The sequence below is a fragment of the Magnolia sinica genome, unplaced genomic scaffold (assembly GCF_029962835.1).
Source record: "Magnolia sinica isolate HGM2019 unplaced genomic scaffold, MsV1 ctg236, whole genome shotgun sequence".
Lineage (NCBI taxonomy): Eukaryota > Viridiplantae > Streptophyta > Magnoliopsida > Magnoliales > Magnoliaceae > Magnolia > Magnolia sinica.
In genome coordinates, this window is record NW_026682787.1 from 144,844 (window position 1) to 168,053 (window position 23,210).

Below are 23,210 nucleotides of genomic sequence, written 5' to 3' on the forward strand. Positions count from 1 at the left end.
TTACGGTATATTATCCAATGCATGCAATATTTCGCAATGTTTCCTACAAAATTTCTATATTCCAAGGGTGCAATACAGTGTGGTACTGAGACTTTGACCACTGGGTCTTCTTTTCATCCACTTTCCAGGCCTTTCAACCCAAATCAATGTTCCCCTCCTTACTGGAGCCACCTCATATCTTTGTTGCACATACAAAACCATCTCAAGATGCTCTCTATCATTTTATCTCCTAATGTGCCAACTCCTATGCTGCTTTGGATAAGCACATTCTTAATTATAATCCTCTTGATCGGGAGACATCCATCTCTACAACACAATAAATAAATATTACTCAGATTGGGTAAGATAGAAAATGTTAAGCACTGTTCTTCAAACTTTTTTTTATATAATTTTTATGATGCCTACTCATGATAAAGAATAAGCTCGTCTGATGAAGCCTAGGAGAAGTTCCAAAAGGAGATAAAATGATGAAGAGCAAATTTAGATAGTTCAGTCACCGTAAGGGCAGCATGAAACTAAAACACTACTAACCCCATCACCATTGCACATGGCAAAGTTCACACGTCCGAGTAAAAGAAGGTTACAGTATACACTACTAACCCGATCTTCCACATTTAATTGGATACTATTGAGTGTGCTTCGTAAATTTGTGGTAAGCTCTAGGCATGGATGGTCACTCATCCGCCTGTCCCATACATAAATAACACCGTATAAATCCGATGCAAGCAACCTACAAAATAATCAGAGAAGTCATTTAATTATCCCAAAAGAACATGGAATTTTTATTTATTTTTAGTTTTTTTGAATGACAACATGGAAAACAAATATTTCCATTTCATTAAAAGTTAGAAAGTAAAATGTTGCTAGGTTATATGGGCAGTGCAGATGCCAATTTAGCAGTAGGTGCCAATAATGGAAGAGCATATGCATGCTTGGCAAAAACTCTTAATTGGACAGCAAGCTGATTATGTAGGTACATTTTCACTACGAAAAACAAATAGCTGATATCCAACAAGACACACCTCATTATGGTGCTGAGACACATCTATGTTAAACATGGAATACATGCATCCTGATATAGACCACTCTAGCGAGCACGTTGTTGATGGAGCTAGCCTCAAAAGGCACCGATTGGATGATTCTAACCATCCAACCTGCTATTATCAAATGTATAGTTGGAAGAAGTTCTATCAGCCAACCAAAGTCAATGGGCAAAATCAGAAAGTTAAGATTATTTAATTATGGCAATTTTAAGGCTACGCTCCATCCATAATGGGGCCGATGAATTGGATTGTCAAAATGCATGTATGCTGGCTATGATGACCTTCAGCATGCAAGTGGTTTCCGGTAGTGAAGGATGCTGCATTGACCCTTACCGAAACGGGGAGCTTAATTACTAGTTGGCATCTTAACAAAATAAGTCGATTATAATCATATTAGTGATTTTCATTACCCAAATTGTTAATACAAATCAAAACTCAATTTTTGATAGAGGGCACAATGGAAATGGATATTCACAACTTTTTAGGTGCTGAACTTTTCTAGTTTCATTCAATGGAAAACCAGTTAGTCTTGAGCTGATAATCCAATCTAAGGATGAGATACCAACCTTGACTTGTCAGATGAAATAAAAGCAATGTCAGATAAACCATTGTATACTTCAGAACCATGCACTGTGAAGGTAGGCCTTGTTTTCAGTACCTGCATTAGTGCAAAATCAAAAGGGAATCATCACAAAAGTGAGAATAAAAACGAGACTATTATGGTCAAACTACAAGGCAACCTTAATATTGAGAACTTGACAAATTAAGACGTGGGCATGGAAACTTGGTAAAAACAGATTACATAGAGGTGGAATATATTCGTTCTTCTACTGCAGTGTGTGTGTGTGTGTGTGTGTGTGTGTGTGTGTGTGTGTAAAGAACAATGACCAAATTCTAGTAGTTCACCTTATTTGATATAGAGAGTTCGCAGAAAAACATCTTAACTGATGTCTCCTGTATGGTGTAGGGAATGGAGATTCCTCTTGATTTCTCTATAGATTGGAACAGTTATTACAACACTCTTGATTTCTCTGTAGTTTGAAATAGCTTCTAGAACACTCATTTCTCTTACCATGATTGACTTACAGTAACTTTCATTGTAAGATTCGAGTACTTAACTTTCATTGTAAGATTCGAGTACTTTGTCACATGCCAATTTTTATGAGTCCCATAATGGACCAAGAAAACCTCTGAAATTCAGAAAAAAAATTCCATGGATGTTGGGCTTAAGGAATTTCCATGTGATATCTTGGCTCAATACCTCATGAAGATGGAAAGATTGAGAAGCATGTTGCCCATAGAATTCAGGCTGGATCGGAGAACCGGAGATGTGCCTCGAGAGTTTTATGTGATTGCCATTCACCACTCAAACTAAAGGGGAAATTTTATAGGATAGCTATAAGACCAGCCGTACTTTATTGGACACTGTGTTGGGCAGTATAAGGAACAACATGTTCATAGGATGAGTGTAGCTGAAATGAGGATGTTGAGCTGGATGAGTGGCAAGACGAAGAATGATAAAATTAAAAATGAATGCATTTGAGGGAACTTACTACTTAGGAGTAGCACCAATGGGTAATAAGATGGTTAAGGGAAGTAGACTTAGATGGCTTGGTCATGTGCAACAGAGACTAAGAATTGCGCCGGTTAGGAATGAGTTGGTGCAAGTTGTAGGCTCTAAAAGGGCGGGGGGCTCAAAAGACAAGGGTGGATGATCTGGAGGTAGTAAGAAAAGACTTGATGACCTATGGTCTAATTGAAGTTACGGCCTTTGATCGCATGAAGCGGCAGAACAAGATTCATGCAGCTGACCCCAATTAGTTTGGATAAGGTTTACATGCTGATGATGTATGTTGGGTTAAGGAATTTCCATGCATGATCAGTGCAGCACAAGAACAGGACAAATTCTGTGCGGAGAACTTTCCAAATGTTAGATGGAAAATATCATGATGATTGTGCCCAACCAAATAGTAAGCAGAACTTAAGAATTGACCAAGGGCGCATTTGGTCGCACCAAGTATCATGAAACGTCAGCATATTTCATGATTAATCAGTCTAATTTGGTTCAAAGTATCATGATATTTAGTGCAACTAAAAGCACCCTAATTTAAATTTACGAAGTCAAACAAGTCAATTAGTTTTCATATCATCTGTTCAAGTCAGTCATGAGCTTTAGCTATTTTTATGCATGAAAAGTGTTAGCATCTTCTGACCAGGTCTGTGAATGAGTTTCGCTCACATAACAATGAAAATGGACATGGTTTTAAGCATTGAATAGGGTAACCAACTTAATGAACTAGAGTCTAGAAGTTTGGAAAACATGAAAGTAATTCCCAAGCATCAATTGAAGAAACTGATTGGGGAAAGGGATAGAGAACAGGTTTAACAACGTCAAACTTAATGGCACAGTGGGCAAGTATCACAATTTATGAGTGTAAAATAACAGCATGACTTACTTCAACTGGTTCGGAAGAGATATAACCAATATCAAACAGAAGAATTTTGTTACTTTGCATAGAGGCGCAAGCAACCTGCAGAAGTAAACAACTAAGTAATAAGTAGGGCTTGAAATTCTAGAAATAAAACTATTTAACCATCAAGTCACACTAACATGCCTAAACCGGGCACACCTCAATCAAATCAACAAAACCAAATTTGATAGGCAATCATTCTTAAGACAAACACACATAGGACCACAGGTAATGTCCTGGTATAGATACATAAACAACACAAAAATGCATGCATATATGCAAGTATAGACAAAAGTGGGTTCCCACTAGGGTGAGAAATAGACCAGCCCTGGGTTGGTTTGGGCCCAAAATTTGAACTGGTTGGGCCGGGCCAAAACAAAATTTTGATTTCGATCAGCCCAGTATACTCATTTGCCACCCTAGTTCCCATGACCAATCTTAAGCTAAAGACGAGGTCACGAGAGCACATACACTGATACACATGTACACAGATGTACAAATGTATATGTATGATGCAAGCATGCACATGTACAAGCATGTGCCTGTTCACAATCGGCTCAGCCAGAAAAATTGGCTATTAATATGAATTAATAAATCCAAGTGAAATTGGCTTCTACATTATCGTCCACACATAAGGTTAGCTGGCAATAAATACGATGACTAAATGTTGGCTCTTGTTGAGAGGTAAACCTTGAATGTGAAAACTTGCTTGCATTCAATCACAGAAGAACATAAAAATCCAGAAGAATTCATTGACTTCTTATGCCAGCATTTCCTTGTCTTGATGTTCCGAGCAAGTTATTCCATACCGGTAACGGTGGCCGTAATGGTCACCATCATTATCAATATGAGTATTGGCCGTAACGATTGAAAATTTTATTTTTCTTTAAAAATTCTGGAAAAAAAAAAAAAACATCTAGAAAATCCATAATAATGTAAATATTATAAATATGTATTCATTTTTTGTTTTAAACATGTTGATGGTAGTGTAACAGTCCACTCTTTGTTGAGAGTGTTGTATCGGGTTGTCTAGTGAATTTATGAACATGAATAGGGACAGGGTGTCACAATCAAGCATTAGTATTAGATTTTTATTTTTTTTAAAGGCATCAATAATACTTCATTTTTTTTTAAATGAAAGGCCTTTTTGAAAAAAAAAAATTAAAAATTAAAAAAGGCCCTTCTTTTTTTATGACGACAGGGTGTCCCCACCCTCTTAAGGTGATACTATTCCCTGTGGATGGATGCAATCACCTGCCAGCCACGTGCATCAGGTAATCCACAGGACCTCGGAGCTTTTATTCGCTCAAATCACTTCAATATACAATTTTAATCTTAAAAACTACAGAAAGAGTGGTCGAAATCCGTTGTAAAATGATCTAGGACAGTTTTTGGAATGAGAAAATTGGAAAAAAAAAATGAGGAAAAAAAATGGATTTAAATAAATAAATAAATAAAATGATCGTTTTTCAATTGCCCCATAACGGCCTTTATGGCCACTGTAATGGATGATACGGTCCCAAAAAGTCAATTGCCCTATTTCACCCCCATATTGCGTAACATTCATGGCCGTTACCTATACGTATCAGCCTTTACAAGCATATCGTAATAGATACGGAACACCTTGGCTCCAAGCTTGCAGCATTGACACGAGGACAAGAGTTCAAGGCTGGTATTCCCCTCAGCGACAACATCTTGTCTATATTTTTAGTACTGGAATGTAGCACACATTGCACATTAAGATTGCTGTAATTGATTAACTGATATCTTTAACACTCCAATCTTTGGTTGGAGAGTTGGGTGTATGAATTTGAAAATGCAGCCCAGGAGGAGCAAAGGACCAATTGGTAGGTCCATGCTGAGGAAAAAAAATTGGAATGTGATATTCTAATTTATGCTGTTTCTAGCTGAGGAAGTTCATATATGATTTCACAGATGCACAAGTACACTGTTGAATTAAGTTAGAATCAAAATTTTCAGGAAGATCTTAGTGCCTGATAAGTTTTTGACATTGGACCCTCTACATAATAGAAATTTCTAGTTGTTTCTGTGGGGGAGAATCCTCATATTGTCATCCTAAAATATTTGAATCCAAATAAGTAGGTTAGCTGGATTCTCCCCAACATCCCATGTGGAAAACGAGGTGCTAAAAAGGCACCATTTGCTATTCCTTTCATTTTGCCTCCCACCTGAAACAAAACAGTTAGGGATTATCTTAACGGATTCAATCAGAGCCACTGCAACCCAAACAGGCCCTGAAGCAATTAAAATTGCCGCTGATTGTTATTGGTGAATTCATCAATATGAACTATGCCATGGTTTACTAATAGAAGGCAATCACCCCAGAAAATTATAACCACACCAAAAGGGCAACCTCATGTGCCCACAATACATGCATGAGGAATAGAAACAGTCAGAACCAAACCTCATCTTGATTAGCTATATTCCATCGAACAACATCTAGTTGCTGATGCGTAGTAAGGTGCACCAGGTGTTTTGTTTCGTCTTCCAATAAACCTACAAAATGTCAAGCGCATGCACTCATGTTTGAATGATATAAATGAATTACCAGGAAAAAAAAAAACAGAGTACGCAATAGCATGAAAAGACGTGGTAACAGATTCTCTAAGAATGAATCTGGTTTTAGTAGGAGCAACGTTTCCCATGAACAGCAAGACATCCACAGGAAAGTGGGGTAATAAAGCACATAGACTTAACATTGAACCATGACATGGGTCCCAATGTCTGCGTATATAGGCTAGCAGTAGAGGAGAAAGAAAACAACATATGTTTCTCTCCTAAATCAAATTCAAGAACAAAGTTGTCAAGAGGGTGAAGCAGAGTTGAAAACTGAGTACCGAGAAGAACAGAAGCATAAGGCATGTGCCGTTTGGGTATGAAATAGAAAGTAGTCTCTTCACAAAAGAAAGAAAGGGCTAACTAAATATGCATTCTTATACATGAATACCATCAATATCTCACTAAAACTGTCGAAAGCACGTCACATTCTGGGTCACCTTATTAGAATGCCTAAGAAGGCCTGGTTATAGATAAAATGACAAACTTGCAACGATAAGAATAAAGTGGTTTATTGACAAAAAAGTGACAAGCTAAAAACTTCTCAAACTGAAGGAGATAGAAAATCTAACATTAGTCCTCAAAAAGCCAAACCAGAAATAAGTACAAAATCTACCAGGATCGCTCCCACCTATTGTCATTGCAATCATTATGATTATTGTCGACAATGGATCCCTCATAGTCACTGATTTACCTTTCCCGACCTACATATCTTACTCTTCTTTTGCAAGACACTCACACTCTAATACTCGAGCATATCCTGTAGCTCTGTGAAAGGTACTAAAACCCCAAGTTGACGGCCTACACGTATGGGCAAATACAGACAGTTACTTTTGACGACCTTGTTCAACTCTTCAAGAAAGCCGATAACAATGAAAGTGAGCCACAAATATAAAATCTTTCCAACTACAAAATTGCCGGAATTACTTCAACATTTTCAGGGTCTGTTGGCTTTTCCATCTCTGAGTTGCTATAATCTGGGTTCTTTGGAAGAGAACTCCAAAAATTTGAAGACAAGGGAGTTTCAATCGCATTTTAACTGTTATCTGTGAATCCTAATCTGTATTGATACTATTTGGGCCTGTGGGTATGCCTGTACTTGTTTTGGGGATGATTTCTCCCATCTCCTTCTCCGTTGTAGTTGTTTTCTTGTTCTTGCAAGTTGCGATACTATTTGGGCCCTTTGGGGGATTGTTTGGCACATGAGCCGCTATGCTATAATGTGGGTTCTTTGGAAGAGAGGAACCGCAGAATTTTTTAAGACAAGGGAGTTTCAATCTCTTTTTTAACTGTTATCTTTGAATCCTAATCTGTATTGATACTATTTAGGCCTGTGGGTGTAATTGTAACTGTTTTGGGGATGATTTCTCCCATCTCCTTTTGTTTCTTCTTCTCCATTGTAGTTATTTTCTGTTCTTGCAATAAATTTTAGTTAAAATCAGAAAACTGATATATATAACTGATATATATATATATATATATAGAGAGAGAGAGAGAGAGTCATGCTCGCTTGCGCACCTTCTTATGTGAGCACCCGTGTCATAGGCACAAAATCCGAATGGTCCATGTGATGTGGCACCCCATGAAACCCTCAAGGCCCAACTTTCAGCCTGATCCAAAACTCAAGTGGGCCATAGCAAAGAGAGAGGCAAATCAAAGGAGGAAATTGTTTCCTTTTGCCATGGCCCACCAGAGTTCTAGATCAAGCTGAAAGTTGGGCCTTGGGGGTTTCATGGGGTGCCGCATCGCGTGGACAGTTCAGGTTTTGCGCTCACATCACATATCAAAAGGTGCTCATGAGTTCTCGTGAGAACCGGTGCGCAGCTGAGCATTTCATAGAACCTTTTCCTTATGTATGTATGTAGGGAAAAGGTTCTATGAGGTCGACCTTGTGGGAACTTCCCATCAAGTAAAGCTTTGAGGGCCCTACCATGATGTGTGTTGGACATCCACACCATGCATTTGGTGGGTCCCCTTTAGGTCACAGGATGTCCCAAATATCAGCCATATCTAAAACTCAAGTGGGATACACAATTTGAAACCATGTAAACTCATGCCTAAAACATCTAAAAGCACTTGGTGGAGCCCACCTGTGTTTCGGAATGGCCTAAAATTTGTGTGACCCCTCATCCAAGTGGTACACACACAATGGATGCTTTAGATGTCTCAACCATATCTCCGTGAATCCTGAATGGGACACTATCTTAAAAAGGATGGAAAGAAAAATGTCATCTTGGATGCTGAATGTTTTGTTCCTTGGGGGCAGGATAAACCATATAAAGGCATCCCTGTCTAGTATGCCCATTTACTACCAATCTATGTTTCACTACCCCAAATCGATCATCTCTTTTTGTGGAAGGTTACACTGAAGGTTTCCCATGCTTAAGTGGAAGGTTACACTGAAAGGGGGTGTGGGTATTAAAGATCTTGAGATTATGAACAAAGCCCTGCTCGGGAAATGGATATGGAGATTTGGCTCTGAGTCAAACAGTCTTTGGAGACAAATATTTGCAACTAAATATGGCACCACGCCTTTAGGTTGGTGGACGAAAGAATCAACCATTTACAGACCTTCCTCCCTATGGAAAAACACAGCTAGGATCTCCATGTCTGTGTGCAACAATGTTCACTATCCTTGTGACGAGAATAGAATTAGATTCTAGCTGGACCGATGGTGTGGTCCAACCACCTTAGCTGAAATGTTCCCCTCTTTTTGTATTATGCCCTAACCAGGAGATTGTGGCGAAATATTGCTTCTATCATAACAGTTCTGGAGGAGTTTGGATTCCTCCCTTTGGAAGAAATTTCAATGATGAGGAGATTAGCGATCTCTTATCGTTTCTCTCATTGCTGCAGGACTTCTCCCTTGACCCTGCGTCTCAAGACTCAAGTCCTTCTACAACCACTTATCCTCTTCAGCCAATCCATGTTCCTGTTGTCACACTGGGGCGATCTGATCCTACAGAATTCCTCCGAAAGTCGCTGCATTTGGTTGGCTTGCAGGAAGGAATCGCATTCTCAGTGGACAACCTCAAAAGGAGAGGAATGATCTTAACCAATGTGTGTTCTTTGTGCCTGAAGGATGAAGAATATGTTGATCACCTCCTTATTCATTGCCCGTTTTCTTCTGACATTTGGTGGAGCATAAATCAATTGGCATGTGTCTTGGGTGATGTTGTCTTTTATTGATCAACTCCTTTGCTCTTGGCACACCGAAGGAGGAGCTTTGGGTAAAGGAAAATGGCGTTGTATTTTGCTCGCGGTGTTGTGGAACGTTTGGGCTGAAAGGAATAGCATAGTCTTTAGGGATTTCAGCCACTTTCTCTAAAGTTCTGATTTGTTTTAAGGATTGGGCGTCGTGAGGGTCTTGGCTTTGTTTCTAGGGAGCGACCTAGGCGTTGGTTCTTTTTGTCTTATAGTTTGTTGCCTCTAGGTGTTTTTTTTCTTGTTGCTTCTCTGGCAGCCCTGCTGTCTTTTTTAATAAAGTTCTCATCTTTCAAAAAAAAAAAAAAAAAAAACATTTTTAATTAAAAAATCCCCAAATTACCAATAATAACTAGATCAAGTTACATACATGTTTGATTTTGTGTTTGGACACAAATTGCAACCGATTTGTGAGAAGTTGAAATTTTTCAATTTTCCACAACTAAGCCCATCTCCCCCAAATCTCAAAATCAAAGCGATCCAAGTCCATGATATTTCATGCAAAACATGAAGTACCATGGATTTGTGACTATTTGACACTAATTTAACATGATTTATAACCAACAAAAAAAGATCAAGGAGTTGTTGCCATCATCTTTAAAATAAAATAAAATTTTAAAAAAAAAAGATCAAAAATGCCCACCGGATTGGATTGGTGGGATCAGTGCTCGAAATATCGGTATCGCACAATGTATCGCACCCTTGAGATACAGATACGTATCGGTTATCGCATGGGATATATCGTTTGTATCGCATAGTTTATCGCACTTTTTGGGAAACATGGGGAAACATTGAGAAAATGGTTGAATTTTTTAATAAAACTTTGGGGATTGTTAAAAAACCCCTTAATACACACTTTTAAATCATAACATCTCAAAAAAAATATACACATAATAAGTTTCCTTTGTATAGGGTCCTAAGTTATGCGATGTTTAACTGAACTAATGCAACTATATTTAAATTAGATGCATGATATTTATAAATATATCGTAGTCATGTATTAAAACACAACCAATTTGTTGAAAAGACAAAGAATAACTTAAGAACTAAATTTTGAGAAATATACTTATGATTGATGGGGACATGAAGTGACATCACCAAGTTCTGAAGGGCCCACCATGATGTATGTGTTGTATCCACACCGTCCATCCATTTGAAGATATCATTTTAGGCCATGAGAAAAAGAATGAGTCAGATCCAAAGCTCGAGTGGATCCCACCACAGAAAACAGTGGAGAGAGTGACACCCACCATTAAAAATTTCTAGGGGCCACAAAAGTCTTTGATCAAGCTGAAAGTTGTTTTTTCCCTTTTTTTCATGTGTCTTAACTTATAAATAGGTTGGATCTCAGATAAACATCACAGTGGACCCATGATCAGGGTTTCAACGGTGGGTGTCCCTCTCTCCACTGTCTTCTATGGTGGGATCCACTCCAAATTTGGATCTGACCCATTCTTTATCTCATGCCGTAAAATGATTTGGCCAAAGGGATGGACGGTGTAGATGCAATACATACATCATGGTGGGCCCCACAGAACTTGGTGACGTTACTTTCGTAGCCGGTCTGGCTACGCGTGAGAATCCAAGGACGCGGATTTCCTGCGCAAGCCATTTGCAGGAAGTTCCGGTGCTGAAAACTTAAGTGGGGCCCAACGTGATGTTTGTAAGTAATCCACTCCGCTCATCCATTTTTTGAGATCAGTTTAGGACAAAGAGCCAAAAATAAACAGGATCCAATTTTCAAATGGGCTGAAAATGTAAGGATGAACATCCACAGTAGAAATATTCGTGTGCCCAAAAAAGTTTTGAATCAGGTTAATATTTGTGATTTCAGTTCATCTCAGCTCTGTGGGCCCCACCATAATGTATTTGTTTCATCCATTCCGTTCATCCATTTTTACGGATCATTTTAGTGCTTGATACAAAAAATTATAGGGATATGATCTCATGTGGACCACATCACAGGAAAACAATAATGATTGGATATCCACCATTAAAATCCTCCTAAGGCCCACTGTACTGTTTATTTGACATCCAATCTGTTGATTGGGTCATAAAGACCCAGATGAAGGGAAAAAATAAATATCTGCTTGGATGACAAACAAACATCACTGTGGGCCTTAAAAAGGTTTCAACGGTAGAAATTAACAGTTCCACTATTTCCTGTGGTATGGTCCACTTGAGTTGTGGATATGGTTCAATTTTGGGCTGAACACCTAAAAGGATCAATAAAAACGGATGGACGGCATGGATAAACCACATGCAATCACGGTGGCCCAACAGAGTTTACTCGGTACGAGCGTACCACGTTGCCCGTCATTGGCTGATGGTCGGTGCTCTGTGGGCCCACCATGATGTATGTGTTTCATCCATTCCGTCCATATATTTTTATATATCATTTTAGGATATTAAAGAAAAAAATAGATATATTCCAATATCAACTGGGCCAAATTACAAGTAACAGTCTGAAATGAACGTTGACCATTAAAAACTTTTTGGGGTCCATAAAAGTATTGGATCTAGCTGATATTTCTTTTTTCCCTTCATCTGGGTCTTTATGACCTAATCAATAGATTTGATGTCAAATAAACAGTACAGTGGGCCTTAGGAACATTTAAATAATGGATATCCAATCACTATTGTTTTCCTTTGGTGTGGTCCACCTGAGATTTATATCTCTCTAGTTTTTTGGATAAAGCCATAAAATAATATTTAAAAATTTATGAACGGAATGGATGAAATACATACATTATTGTGGGGCCCACAGAGCACCGACCATCATCCGCCGGTTGGTGTCAGGGGAGTATCCAATCTGTTTCCGTAATTGACGGCCCCAATGCCACGTGACCAACTTACGTGGGTCCCACTAAGATGTATTTTTTGCATCCACACCATCTATACATTTGAAGAGATCATTTTATGGCATGAGCCAAAAAATGGGTCAGATCCAGAGCTCGAGTGGACCCCACCATAGAAAACAGTGGAAAGAGTGACGCCTTTAAGGTAGGCCCTTAAAATTCTTAAATTTATATATCAACCACTTAAATTAGAAAGTAAACCGGATGGACGGTGTGGATAGACTACATACATTAAAGGTTGGCCCAACTGAGTTTACTATGTACGATAAGAGCGTACTCCGTAACCCACCGCACGATCGAAACCCCTTTTCACCCCATTTCCGCGCCCTTCTTCTTCGTTTTCCCTCTCCTTCACGCACGCAGAGATTCCGACGATCGCAGCGGCGACGATTCTCGTTCCGGAGGAAGGGGATCCTCAATCTGGCCCGATTTCTTGCCGGAATCTCCGAGAAATCTCCACAGATATATCGTAATGGACCACCTCCGATCACCAATCTTCGCTAGTACTCTCCGATTTCTCTCTCTCTCTTTTTTAATCTAATTCAAATTTTTTTTAATTCTCCACCTATGCGCATGGCGATATCGCACGATATATCGTGCGATATCTGAATTTTTGCATTTTTGGTATCTTCCGGGCGTTATCGTCCGGGTATCGTCTCGTTGGGGCCCGATAACGATAATATCGGCCGATATATCGGCCGATAGTATCGATATTTCGAACACTGGGTGGGATATATCAGCACTACCTGTGTGTTTCATATCGCACAAGTGGAATACATGATATATCGTGGGATATATCGGCCGATATCATTATTATTAAAAACATTGGTTCTCCTAAGATCAACCTCGTAGACCCTTTTCTATATATATATATATATATATATATATATATATATATATATATAGAGAGAGAGAGAGAGAGAGAGAGAGATTAACTTCTTTGGAGGGTGCTTGCTTGCGGGGAAAAAGAAGTGTTTGTGATATTTAGATTCAAAACTACTAAAAGCTACTAATATTACGAAATTATTGAAAATGATAGTGGGGCCCTGGCGGTGATAAGTGATAACTAATGAGGGAACAAAAGGTTATGAAATGAGACAAGGACTGAGAACAAATGGTTATGAAATTCGCTTTAATAGCCTCAATTGGAGGACATCGTTTCACAATATTAACTTGTAAAGCATTACTACAAATAGAGCCAACTTGTATTTCAGTAAATTAAGATTAACATGAATGTCAAATGTGTCATAACTTGATGGAAGCAATTACAATAGCCCATTGTAATATGGAAACTTACATGATGATTGACTGTGGCTCAAGTAGTAAAGGGTTTCAAAGTCATGCACCGTCAAACACCCTGATTTTGTTACTGATGCCAGATATATTCCCTAAAAATCTTGAAGTGAACAATCCATCAACAGATGAGAGAGAGAGAGGGTATATCCAAAATACCAAAAACGAAGGGGAAAAATGAAACACCAACATCATAGTTGAAGCATAATATATATGAGAATCTAAGAATGCCACTTTCATTTGAAAGCATAAAAAGGAAATGGAAAGGAAGAAGAAAGAAAAGCTTAAAGTAACACTCATACGACATAATTGTGTGGAAATGATCTCGGCCAGGTCAACTTGAAAGTCAAGATAAGTTTGTATGGCAAGCAAACTGAACATGGTAGTTTTAAATAGTACATCAATTACTAGAAGTACAAGACCAAAAAAAAAAGTAAAGGCTTATCTTATTAGAGAAGTTCACAAGGAAAAAATTTCTAATGCTGCAAAGCCACCCATCACCCTAGTTTCCACTCTTTCTCAAATAGATGTTTCACATCATTGAAAAGATACCGAATTCTTGACGCGACCTATTTCACTTCTCCTGTTTTATTCAGCGAAATACACAGGCAATGTTTCTCACCATACTGTTGAGATGCGATTCTAATGACTAACTCTAAAGATGGGATCTTGACCAGATAAACTTGAAATGTCAAGCAAAGTCATATATTTAGCAAAATGTAGACCACGGTACTTTTAAGTAGTACATTAATTTCTTTAGCAGTATATTAATTTCTAAAAACACAAAAACGTAAAAAAAATAAAAAATAAAAATAAAAAATTTAAAAATTTTAAAAAAATTAAAAAAAAAAAATTAATTTAAATTTAAAAAAAAAAATTAAAATTAAAAAAAAAAAAAAAAAAAAAAAACACCAAAGACAAAAAGGCGCATGTTAGTAAAAGACTCGTGTGGGAAAAGTTATGTTGTAAAACTGCTCGTGTCCATAGTCTCTAAAGCTGGGAACTCTGATCCTTAGTCCTACATTGGTTGATGAAGTATATAATAGCACTTATTGGGCATAAATTAATCAGCAATGTCTACCACAAATAATCCAGTCAATTTTCCTGCAATTAGAGCTACCATCATTATCTTGAGAATGGCAATTAGCAATAATATTTGCTTGCAAATCCATAGCCCGGTGGGGCCCTGGTTGTATCCCCCACAAAGTTGAGTGGAGATGGTTTGGATTACTCTCATGGTGTCTAAACATCACCATAACATTTGGAATAAGGACTCAAATCTTTGAGGCTACTCTAGGCACAACAAGGCAGACCTCAAGAACCAAAGAATGTCATGAGGGCATCATTGTGTATGTCCAATTCCACTAGTAGACCTGGAAAAGGAGATCTGGAGCAATCTGCAGCGCAAATCATCTTGTTGTGCATTGGCTTCTTCGTTAGGCAAGGAATGACAATGGTGAAAGCAATCATGATAGTTATTAGTTAATATGTCACTTGAAAATCTTACAGGATTGCTAGACTTGAGAATGCAATGATATGATTCACCTAAGCTTGTGGTGGCTTTTAGAAAAGCCTGCGAGTGTGGGGTTTTTGCTGAAAGAATGTGGTTGGTAATGAAATTCAGAGAGGCAAAAACAATTTAGAGGGGATAAGAAACCATCAAGACAGAAATTCTCAACCTGAATAGTAATGGAACCAGTGCAAGGTTATCTAGTTCTCATCTAATTGTTGGGAATGTATAATAGTTCATTTCAAGTTCTTGCACATTCAAAACCTAAAGATTCCAAACATTATGGTTAATATTCGATTACGGTCAAGCCAAAAAAAAAAGGGGAAATAGAGGCTTTTTCAATACCTAACAGTGAATTAACATATTCTTAAGCACAAAAACACTGGAAATTGCTGTTGCATACCAGGCTTGACAGTTGACATGCATGGAAGAAATAAGTGAAACGCCGAAAAGAGAGAGAGAGAGAGAGAGAGAGAGAGAGAGAGAGAGAGAAGAAGGAGAAGAAGAACATAAAAAAGCAAGCAAAAAAGACTTATAAGTTTCAAAAGTCACAATAATGGAAACAAAGATCAAGAATTCACCTTGGTGTCGAATTCCAATCCTGATATGCCTTCCCTGAAAGGGAAAAAAATGCGTTTAAGACTGGGAGTCACTTGGAAAACATGTAAAGAAACAATAAGGAAAAACAGAGAAAATGCCACGTGTAGAAATGCACAAATATATGGCCAATAGATCAATAGAAACTGATTGAGTAAAACATCAAGCTCCAGTGTACCTCATAGTGGATGGGCCATCGTCCCAAAAATGACAAAATCGGAGATCACTGTCCACGAAGTTTTTCAGTTGAATGAAGACAAAGGATGCTTTTATTTCACAAATCCACTTCAATTCCATAAATCAGATGTTCGATATCACCAATCAGCGTGATTTATGGAATATTGCCCATCCATTGTTGGAACCACCATGTTGGTAGTTCTCATCGTCCGACCTAACAACCTAACCATGTAAGCCCCATCCAGCAAGGAAGGCACTTGGTCCAATTGATAATCCATGAAGTAATTTCATTCAACCATCTAAAAGAACTCTTCATTTTATTCACATCAATCGAATTAACAAATCATATGTGTGAATCCATTGTAAGCGCAGGCTACATGAAATGGCTGAGGATCAAAATACATACCAGATGAAGAAGAAGAAGAAGAAGAACATTAAGATGAAAAAGAAGAAGAAATAATGATAGCAATAAAACATCCCCTGACTATTAGGGCTGCAACTTGGGTTCGGGTCATCCCAAACCTGATTGACCCAACCTGATCAGGTTGGGTTGAGTAGGGTTGTCAGGGTCCTTGGGTTGGATGGGAAACTCCAACCCGATTTGAAACCACATTGGGTTTGGGTTGAACAAATCTGGGTCAGGTTAGGTCATGTTGGGTTGGAAATAATCATGTGTATTTAGGTCAGGTTGGATCGGATTTGGTCGGGTTAGGGATGACTATGGAGGAATTTGGGTTGGGTAAGGGTTGAGTACCTTGGGCTGGGTACCTTGGGTTGGAATTCGAGTTGGGTTGGGATGCAGGTTGGGTCCGCTTTGATAAGCATTACCTACACTGAATTGATTTTCCCTTTCATGTATATTCAAATTCCCTTCCATGTATATCAGCTAATTAATATTTTTCCTTATATACACATTGTACAACCCTATATGAATCCCATTGGGGCAAAGTAGAAGATAGTGAAATCTAGAGAATTCTCCAAAACTCTTCTTGTGTTTATCAGGTTATCATGGTATCAGAGAGGTTCCTCGGTGTCATTGCTTTCTAAGCCTTGTTGTGGTCCTCATTGTCGTTGTCAAGCTGCCAACCATCATGGCCTTCGTTATCATCATTGCAAAGGCCAGATCGCCAAATCATACGCGATATGCCATCGTCGCCTACACCCATCCCGGCAGCCCCTAGCTCATCATCATCAGCACTCTGCCAAAACCCAGCCTCTGTCCACTAGTTCCAGAGCTTTCAACAGCCACTGTCCCTATTTGGCCTTTGACTCACCACGGCGGTCCGTGGTGGGAGGGTCACCATGCAATCTGCCTCCAAAACAAACCACCTCGGGTGAAATCAAATATCGAAATCTTGAGTAACTATGCCTATCAATATATATATATATATATATATATATATATATATATATATATATATATATATATATATATATATATATATATATGAGAAACATTTTGGCTTGACTTTTCAATAAAGAATGCAGAAAATTAAAGAAAAAATTTTAATAAAATACACAAAAACGCAAGTGTAATTCATTCTGTTCCAATCCAAAGGTTTCTCTAAATAACGAAAAAATAAAAATGAAAAAGAAAGAAAGAAAGAGAATGAATAAAGAAAAAGAAAAATAATATATCAATTCAATGGCACAAAATAAAGCCGAAGGAACATGATTCTGCAATCCCCACTACCCATTTCCTGACCACCCTTCCACATCAACACACCCCTCGAATCTTCCCTGAAGACGAAGTACCCAACATTGCCCCTTCAACCACTAGCGCGTTGACCATGGGCCAGATGACCAAAATACCCTCCCCCACCACGACGCACACCAGCACGTAGAGAAACCCCATGAACTAGAGTACCCAAACACCATGTCGCCCGGCTTCCACCACGCCAAAAGCACGAGGCACACTGCCTGCACCGGCACAAAGAGGGCCACTAAAAATGCTAGCCAGCAGATCCGAACCCTCAACGTCTTGTTGATCACAAGCGACACTGCCCTCCAGCAAACCGCCACGAACCAGGTCAAGAAGCCCCTGTTGAACCCACTGAGGACCACCATACTGAAAAGCGAGTAGGTGCAAAGCACCTTGTCTGCGTGTCCCACCCTCCGTAAGACTACCGAATCCCTCCTAAAGGCTTCAAGTAAGTTCTAGAAGATGGAAACCCTAGAGGAGAAAAAGATGAGAAAGACCTGGTGGAGCCGTGGAGGAGGACAAGAAGGCAGATAAGGAGGATGCTGGAGAGGGCCTTGAGAGGGTATTACGGTAATTGGAGCAGTGGAGGGAGACACTAACGAGGAATAGGAGAGTGAGGAAGAAAGCGGGCCGTAAGAGACCCTGGGAAGCAATGATGTAGGCCTTGTAGAGGGACTACTGGTGTGGGTAGGATTGTAAAGGCCCAATCTGAACTCAAACCAAGTCGAGTCAAAGTTACCTAGTAACTTGACCCAACTCGACTCAACTCGATCCAAAACCCGACTGACTCGAGTACGAGTAGTGTGTGTGTGTGTGTGTGTGTGTGTGAACCTAATTTTCTAAAGTCTAACCCTACCCGCCGCACCCAACCCAAGCCCTCTCCCTCCCTCATCCTCCTCTCCTAAGCCTGGCGGCCACCACCCACCAAGCCACTCTCTCTCTCTCTCTCTCTCTCTCTCTCTCTCTCTCTCTCTCTCTCTCTCTCTCTCTCTCTCTCTCGCCCAACAGTCGTTTGTTTCAAGGCCAGCAGCACTGCAACAACTTATCCAAACGATCCGCACCCACCCGGCCACCCAGCTCTGCCTAATCAAGAGGAGTGATAAGCATTACCTTCAATGCATTGATTTTTCCTTCCATGTATATTCAAAATCCCTTCCATATATATCAGTTAATAAATATTTTTCCTTATATACACATTGTACAGCCCTATATAAATCCCATTGGGGCAAAGTAGAAGATAGTGAAATTTGGAGAATTATCCAAAACTCTTCTTGTGTTTATCAAGTTATCACTCTTGAGGTAGACTCGTGCTCAAGATTGATTCTCAACACAACTCAACCCTCCCAAGTTGCACCCCTGCTGACTATCACATACTTCAACAACTATTTATTGACACTAAAAGGCAGCAAGAATGCAATAAATACCCTGGAATTTGAATTATGTTGGGGAAGCCAAGCTCATACCAAAGTGTAAATAAGCTATAAATTCATATAGAATGCATGAACTACATTCACAGATAAAAAGTATTGGACAACATAAACAAGGGAAAAGACCACATGATATTGCATACAAAACATCTACCACCTTTCATTAGTGTTGGGCAGAACCCCATGCCCCTTTCCCGTCCATGGATCGAATCTGGAATGTTCATAGGATTCCCACTGACAGCCAACAGGAGATGTTTCGTACACAATATGCCTTGTACCGATGGAAACAAGTGAGTAGTAAGTTATGAACAAAAGCACTTACTTTCTACTAGGCACTTGGAGATCAACATTCGCATCATTAACCATTCGATTCAGCTGTACACAGATTCCAATTCTCCAAACTCAGAATAGAAGACTCAAACAAAGGAAACCATGTGATGAGATTAGTTAAAAGAGGAATTGAGAAACAAAATCACTACGTACATGCGTCGGACAGCTTTGTCCACCAATATTGTAGCAATGGGCGAAATCCCCTATCTTTCCACAACATCAGATCGCCAATTATATAAGGAAATAGATCGGAAAGCAGCCATAGCAGAATCTAAAGAAAAGACATCAAATTCGGTAGAGGTTCAATTACCTCGGCGTATGATTCAAGCAGTAGGGCAGAGATCTCATGGCGGTGCTTTGGCGGCATCCTGCCATTCAATTCCACGAGGCTCATCTTCCATCGAGACCTTTTAGCAAAGAGAAATTAGGGTTTCAGAAAAATGTCGGGAAGATGAAGATGGAGATTGAGGGTTGCTTTTCTTTTACCTGCGGAGGGGTTTAGGGTTTGGAGGAGACGAGGGGCGGGGGACTACGTATTTATCCATGCGCGCGTGCGGGTAGGAATTCAGACGATCGGGGAGAGGGAAGACGTGCAGCCGCGGCGCAGGTTTCTGTGCACAGGAGCAGAGCTGCTGCAATGGCTGCATCTGGGCCAGGACCCTGGAGGTTTTGGAGGTTGGTTTTCCCGCGCTTTGACAAAACACTTTTTCACTGAAATGACCAAAATCTCCCTCTAGACTGGTTGAATGCCTAGCGTCCCGCTTTCGCCCTTTGTACGGTTAGTACTGATACTCGCTCGCGTGAGATGGATGGGGTTTCACCTGACACGTGCTGATGTAGATGACATGTGAAAGATCTGATCCATTCATCATGTACGGATACCTGTGAGCATGTACTAAATCTTGGATTGGTCAATCACATTGTGTCAGGAAAAATAAAAAAACATCCTTTTACAGCGTGCACTGTTGGCAACTGGATGATCGTTCCAGCTTAGGGAATGCTCGCAGTGGACCCTACGCGAGGATTTGTTCGCATGTTGCACACGTCTGCCAAATTGATGCGTACACTCGCTCATCTCCCGTGATTTTGTGGTTCTTTTTTTCGCCTAAAAAGCTTGTACGCTGTTACTTGATGCTACTGCTGCGTATGACAATGGATACACAGGCACCTAGAAATTTTACCTCTCGCGTACATAAGCCCGAATCAAATGTACTATATTGTGTAACCCATCATGGATGAGTCGGAATCCTATCATCAGACCACTTGAAATAGGACCATTAGATGTTTTCATTTTTAACCGTACACTAAATGTCCACCGTACGGCTGTTTCTAATTAATATTTAAGTGGGAGAAAAATGGGTGGTTAGTGGACACTCACAACACACCGTAAATCAAAACAGCTGACAAACCGCACATAATGTGGTTGGCTGTCAGCTCAAGTGGACCATAATGTGTTTTTGTCATCTATTGGACCATCAAATGCGTCAGCTCATGTTGGGCCCAAGGCCCAAAATCAGCCATAAATTCAAGTGAGCCACACCAATAAAAACATTTGTAAGAGATGCCCACTCCTGATTTTGACGGGTGTCATCATGCTGTGTATGTGCAATCCATTCTAACCAAAAATCACACTGCACTTGATTCAGAGTAATTCAGTCAAAGCCAAGACAAAATGAAACATTTGGGAGAGATGTGCATCCTTATTTTTTGTAAGGCCCAGGATGGCGATGATGTGAAATTCACTTAAACAATTAAATGGCAAACAATTTTAATTTCATTTATGATTTGGGTGGGCCATGTCAAGGGAAACAGTTAGGTAGATGAGCATTGCCTTGTACAACATTTCCAACCATGTGGTCCACCTAAACAATGAATGGGGCTTGTGTTTTGAGCTCTATGATTAAAATTGTATCATGCACTTTTTGTAGGAGGGTGAGTGTCGCCTTATACAATGTTTCCAATTATATGATTTATCTGAATCATGGATGCAGTTGATTTCAAGCTCACATGCACCTAGTGTTCCAACCCCATTTGGGAAGCACATCACAGTAGGGCCCACCTCATCCCCTGGCCACTTATCTCATATCGGAAGTCATTTTTTACAATGGAAAAGCTCTGCATTTGTGTGAGAAAAATGGATTCATCTGACTTGGGTAGGCTCCATCATGATGTGTTTCTAAAATCATTTCCAACCACCAAACAATGTTCTAAGTTTAGGCCTGGGGATTAAAAACTAATTCTAGTCATGATTAATGTAGACTACACTAAGGAAAATATTTGGGAAGAGAACACCTACCCTTGATTCAATATTTGTAACATTTATGTGAAATCCACTCCACATGCATTAGGCCTAAGGCTCAAAACTTTATTCATTTGTGATTTAAATGGACTATGTAATTGGAAACAGTGTACAAGCCAATGCTCAACCTCCAAATTATTTCCTTAGCATGGTCAAATTGGATAATGGATAGACTTGAGTTTTGGGTCCTGAAATTAAATTTTAGTTTGAAATTTAATGGTTAAAGTGAATTTCACATTGACAGCATAATGGACCCAGTAAAAATCAATAGCATATGTTTCTCTTCTAACTCTTTCCTTTAGTGTGGGCCACCTTACACTTAGACCTAACACAGGATTATACATCTGATAGTCAGATTGAATTTTACATACACATCTAGGCAGGCTTTGCTAAAAGCAAGCAAGGGCATCCCTATCCCAACTACTAAAATACAGTTTTATTTGTTTTCTTCTCACACACACACACACACACACACACACACACACAGAGAGAGAGAATTTCATGGGATATAAGGCACACCATGATCTGTAAGTGAGATTCCCTTGACTATTAGATGCATAAATCATACATTAAACCCAAGGGCAAAAAATTAGGCTGACCTATGCTTCAAGTGGACTATATTAAAGAAAATAATTAAGAGAGAAATGTAAGCCTTTAATTTTTACCAAGCTCACCATGATAATTATACCAAATTCATCAAATATTAGCTGCCACACCAAAATTTAAAATGCATTGTCACTTATGTAGGTTAGGGTGGATTTCATATGAACAACATGTAAGCCCACCAGAACTGTTGACCACTTTGCCAACAACAGATAATAATAAATGAAAGCAGGTACTCCAACATACATACATACATACATACATATTGAAAAATATGGCAATGATGTAAGTTCAATATTAAGTGCGCTTTAAAAAAAAAAACTGCCAACCAAAGCTCCACCGACCATCTTCTTTTGTTTCTAACAAACAATCATCTGGTCTAAAGGTCTGGATCCTAGTCTGATTTGAATTTAAGAAAATGGCCGATCCAAGGTAGGGCCTACCTGATGATCAGCTTTGAATCTGCACGTGTTCAATTATTATAGGTTTCCTCACGGGGAGACACGCTGTCAATGGGCCATGCTCGGGCTTGGCAAAATGAAATTTTTGAATAGGGCTGGCTCAGCCCGTTGATAGCCCTAACAGAAATTAGGTTGGTGTCCTTTAGTAAGGTGAACCTCCGTGGACAGCTTCATTTCTTGGGAAAGAAATGCATCAGCCTCCAAATGCCTCCTAGCCTTCGAATAAGAAAAATGGAAAACACGCAACTGCTGCTGCTGCTGCGTGTGTGAAGAGAGAGCACTATTTCTTCAATGCATCAGAACCAAAATCACATACAACTTTCTTAAATAATAAATGCGTAGGGCCATAGACCATTGGAGTGTTAAAGTCCATTAATATACATTAATACACCATTCTTCAAACGCTCGAGCTTTTAGGGCGTGTTTGGGCAGTGGGGTTAGGTGGGATGGAATTCATCGTGTGCCAATTCCACTGCAGGGAAGAATGGAAAAGCTTGGAATTAGATTAGATGGAACTGTATTGGGTCCCATGCCAATTTCAATCAATGTTAGTAAGTTTGTAGGTCACATCATGATGTCTAGGCTATATCCACACTATTCACTCATTTTTTGAAATTATTTTAAAGCATGGCCAAAAAATCAAGTAAATCTAAAGCTC

The 23,210-nt window shown here is 39.4% G+C and overlaps 1 protein-coding gene across 2 annotated transcripts in view; it reads right to left on the bottom strand.

Annotated features, from left to right (window-relative positions):
* LOC131236121 (uncharacterized) overlaps window positions 1–19,893 on the bottom strand; it is a 29,949-nt gene extending 10,056 nt beyond the window's left edge. Inside the window, exons 1-10 of one of the 2 annotated variants that reach the window (XM_058233254.1) lie at window positions 19,676–19,893; window positions 19,500–19,596; window positions 19,343–19,396; window positions 19,182–19,234; window positions 15,538–15,571; window positions 13,451–13,541; window positions 5,940–6,031; window positions 3,500–3,574; window positions 1,610–1,701; window positions 601–730 (exon numbers count right to left, since the gene is read on the bottom strand). In XM_058233254.1, coding sequence (XP_058089237.1) covers window positions 601–730; window positions 1,610–1,701; window positions 3,500–3,574; window positions 5,940–6,031; window positions 13,451–13,541; window positions 15,538–15,571; window positions 19,182–19,234; window positions 19,343–19,396; window positions 19,500–19,596; window positions 19,676–19,836 — 879 coding nt within the window. In that variant the 5' untranslated portion in view covers window positions 19,837–19,893. Of the gene's footprint in view, window positions 1–600; window positions 731–1,609; window positions 1,702–3,499; window positions 3,575–5,939; window positions 6,032–13,450; window positions 13,542–15,537; window positions 15,572–19,181; window positions 19,235–19,342; window positions 19,397–19,499; window positions 19,599–19,675 lie in introns of those variants that run through there. The other variant, XM_058233255.1, reaches the window with a different exon arrangement.
* Window positions 19,894–23,210: the final 3,317 nt, after the last annotated feature.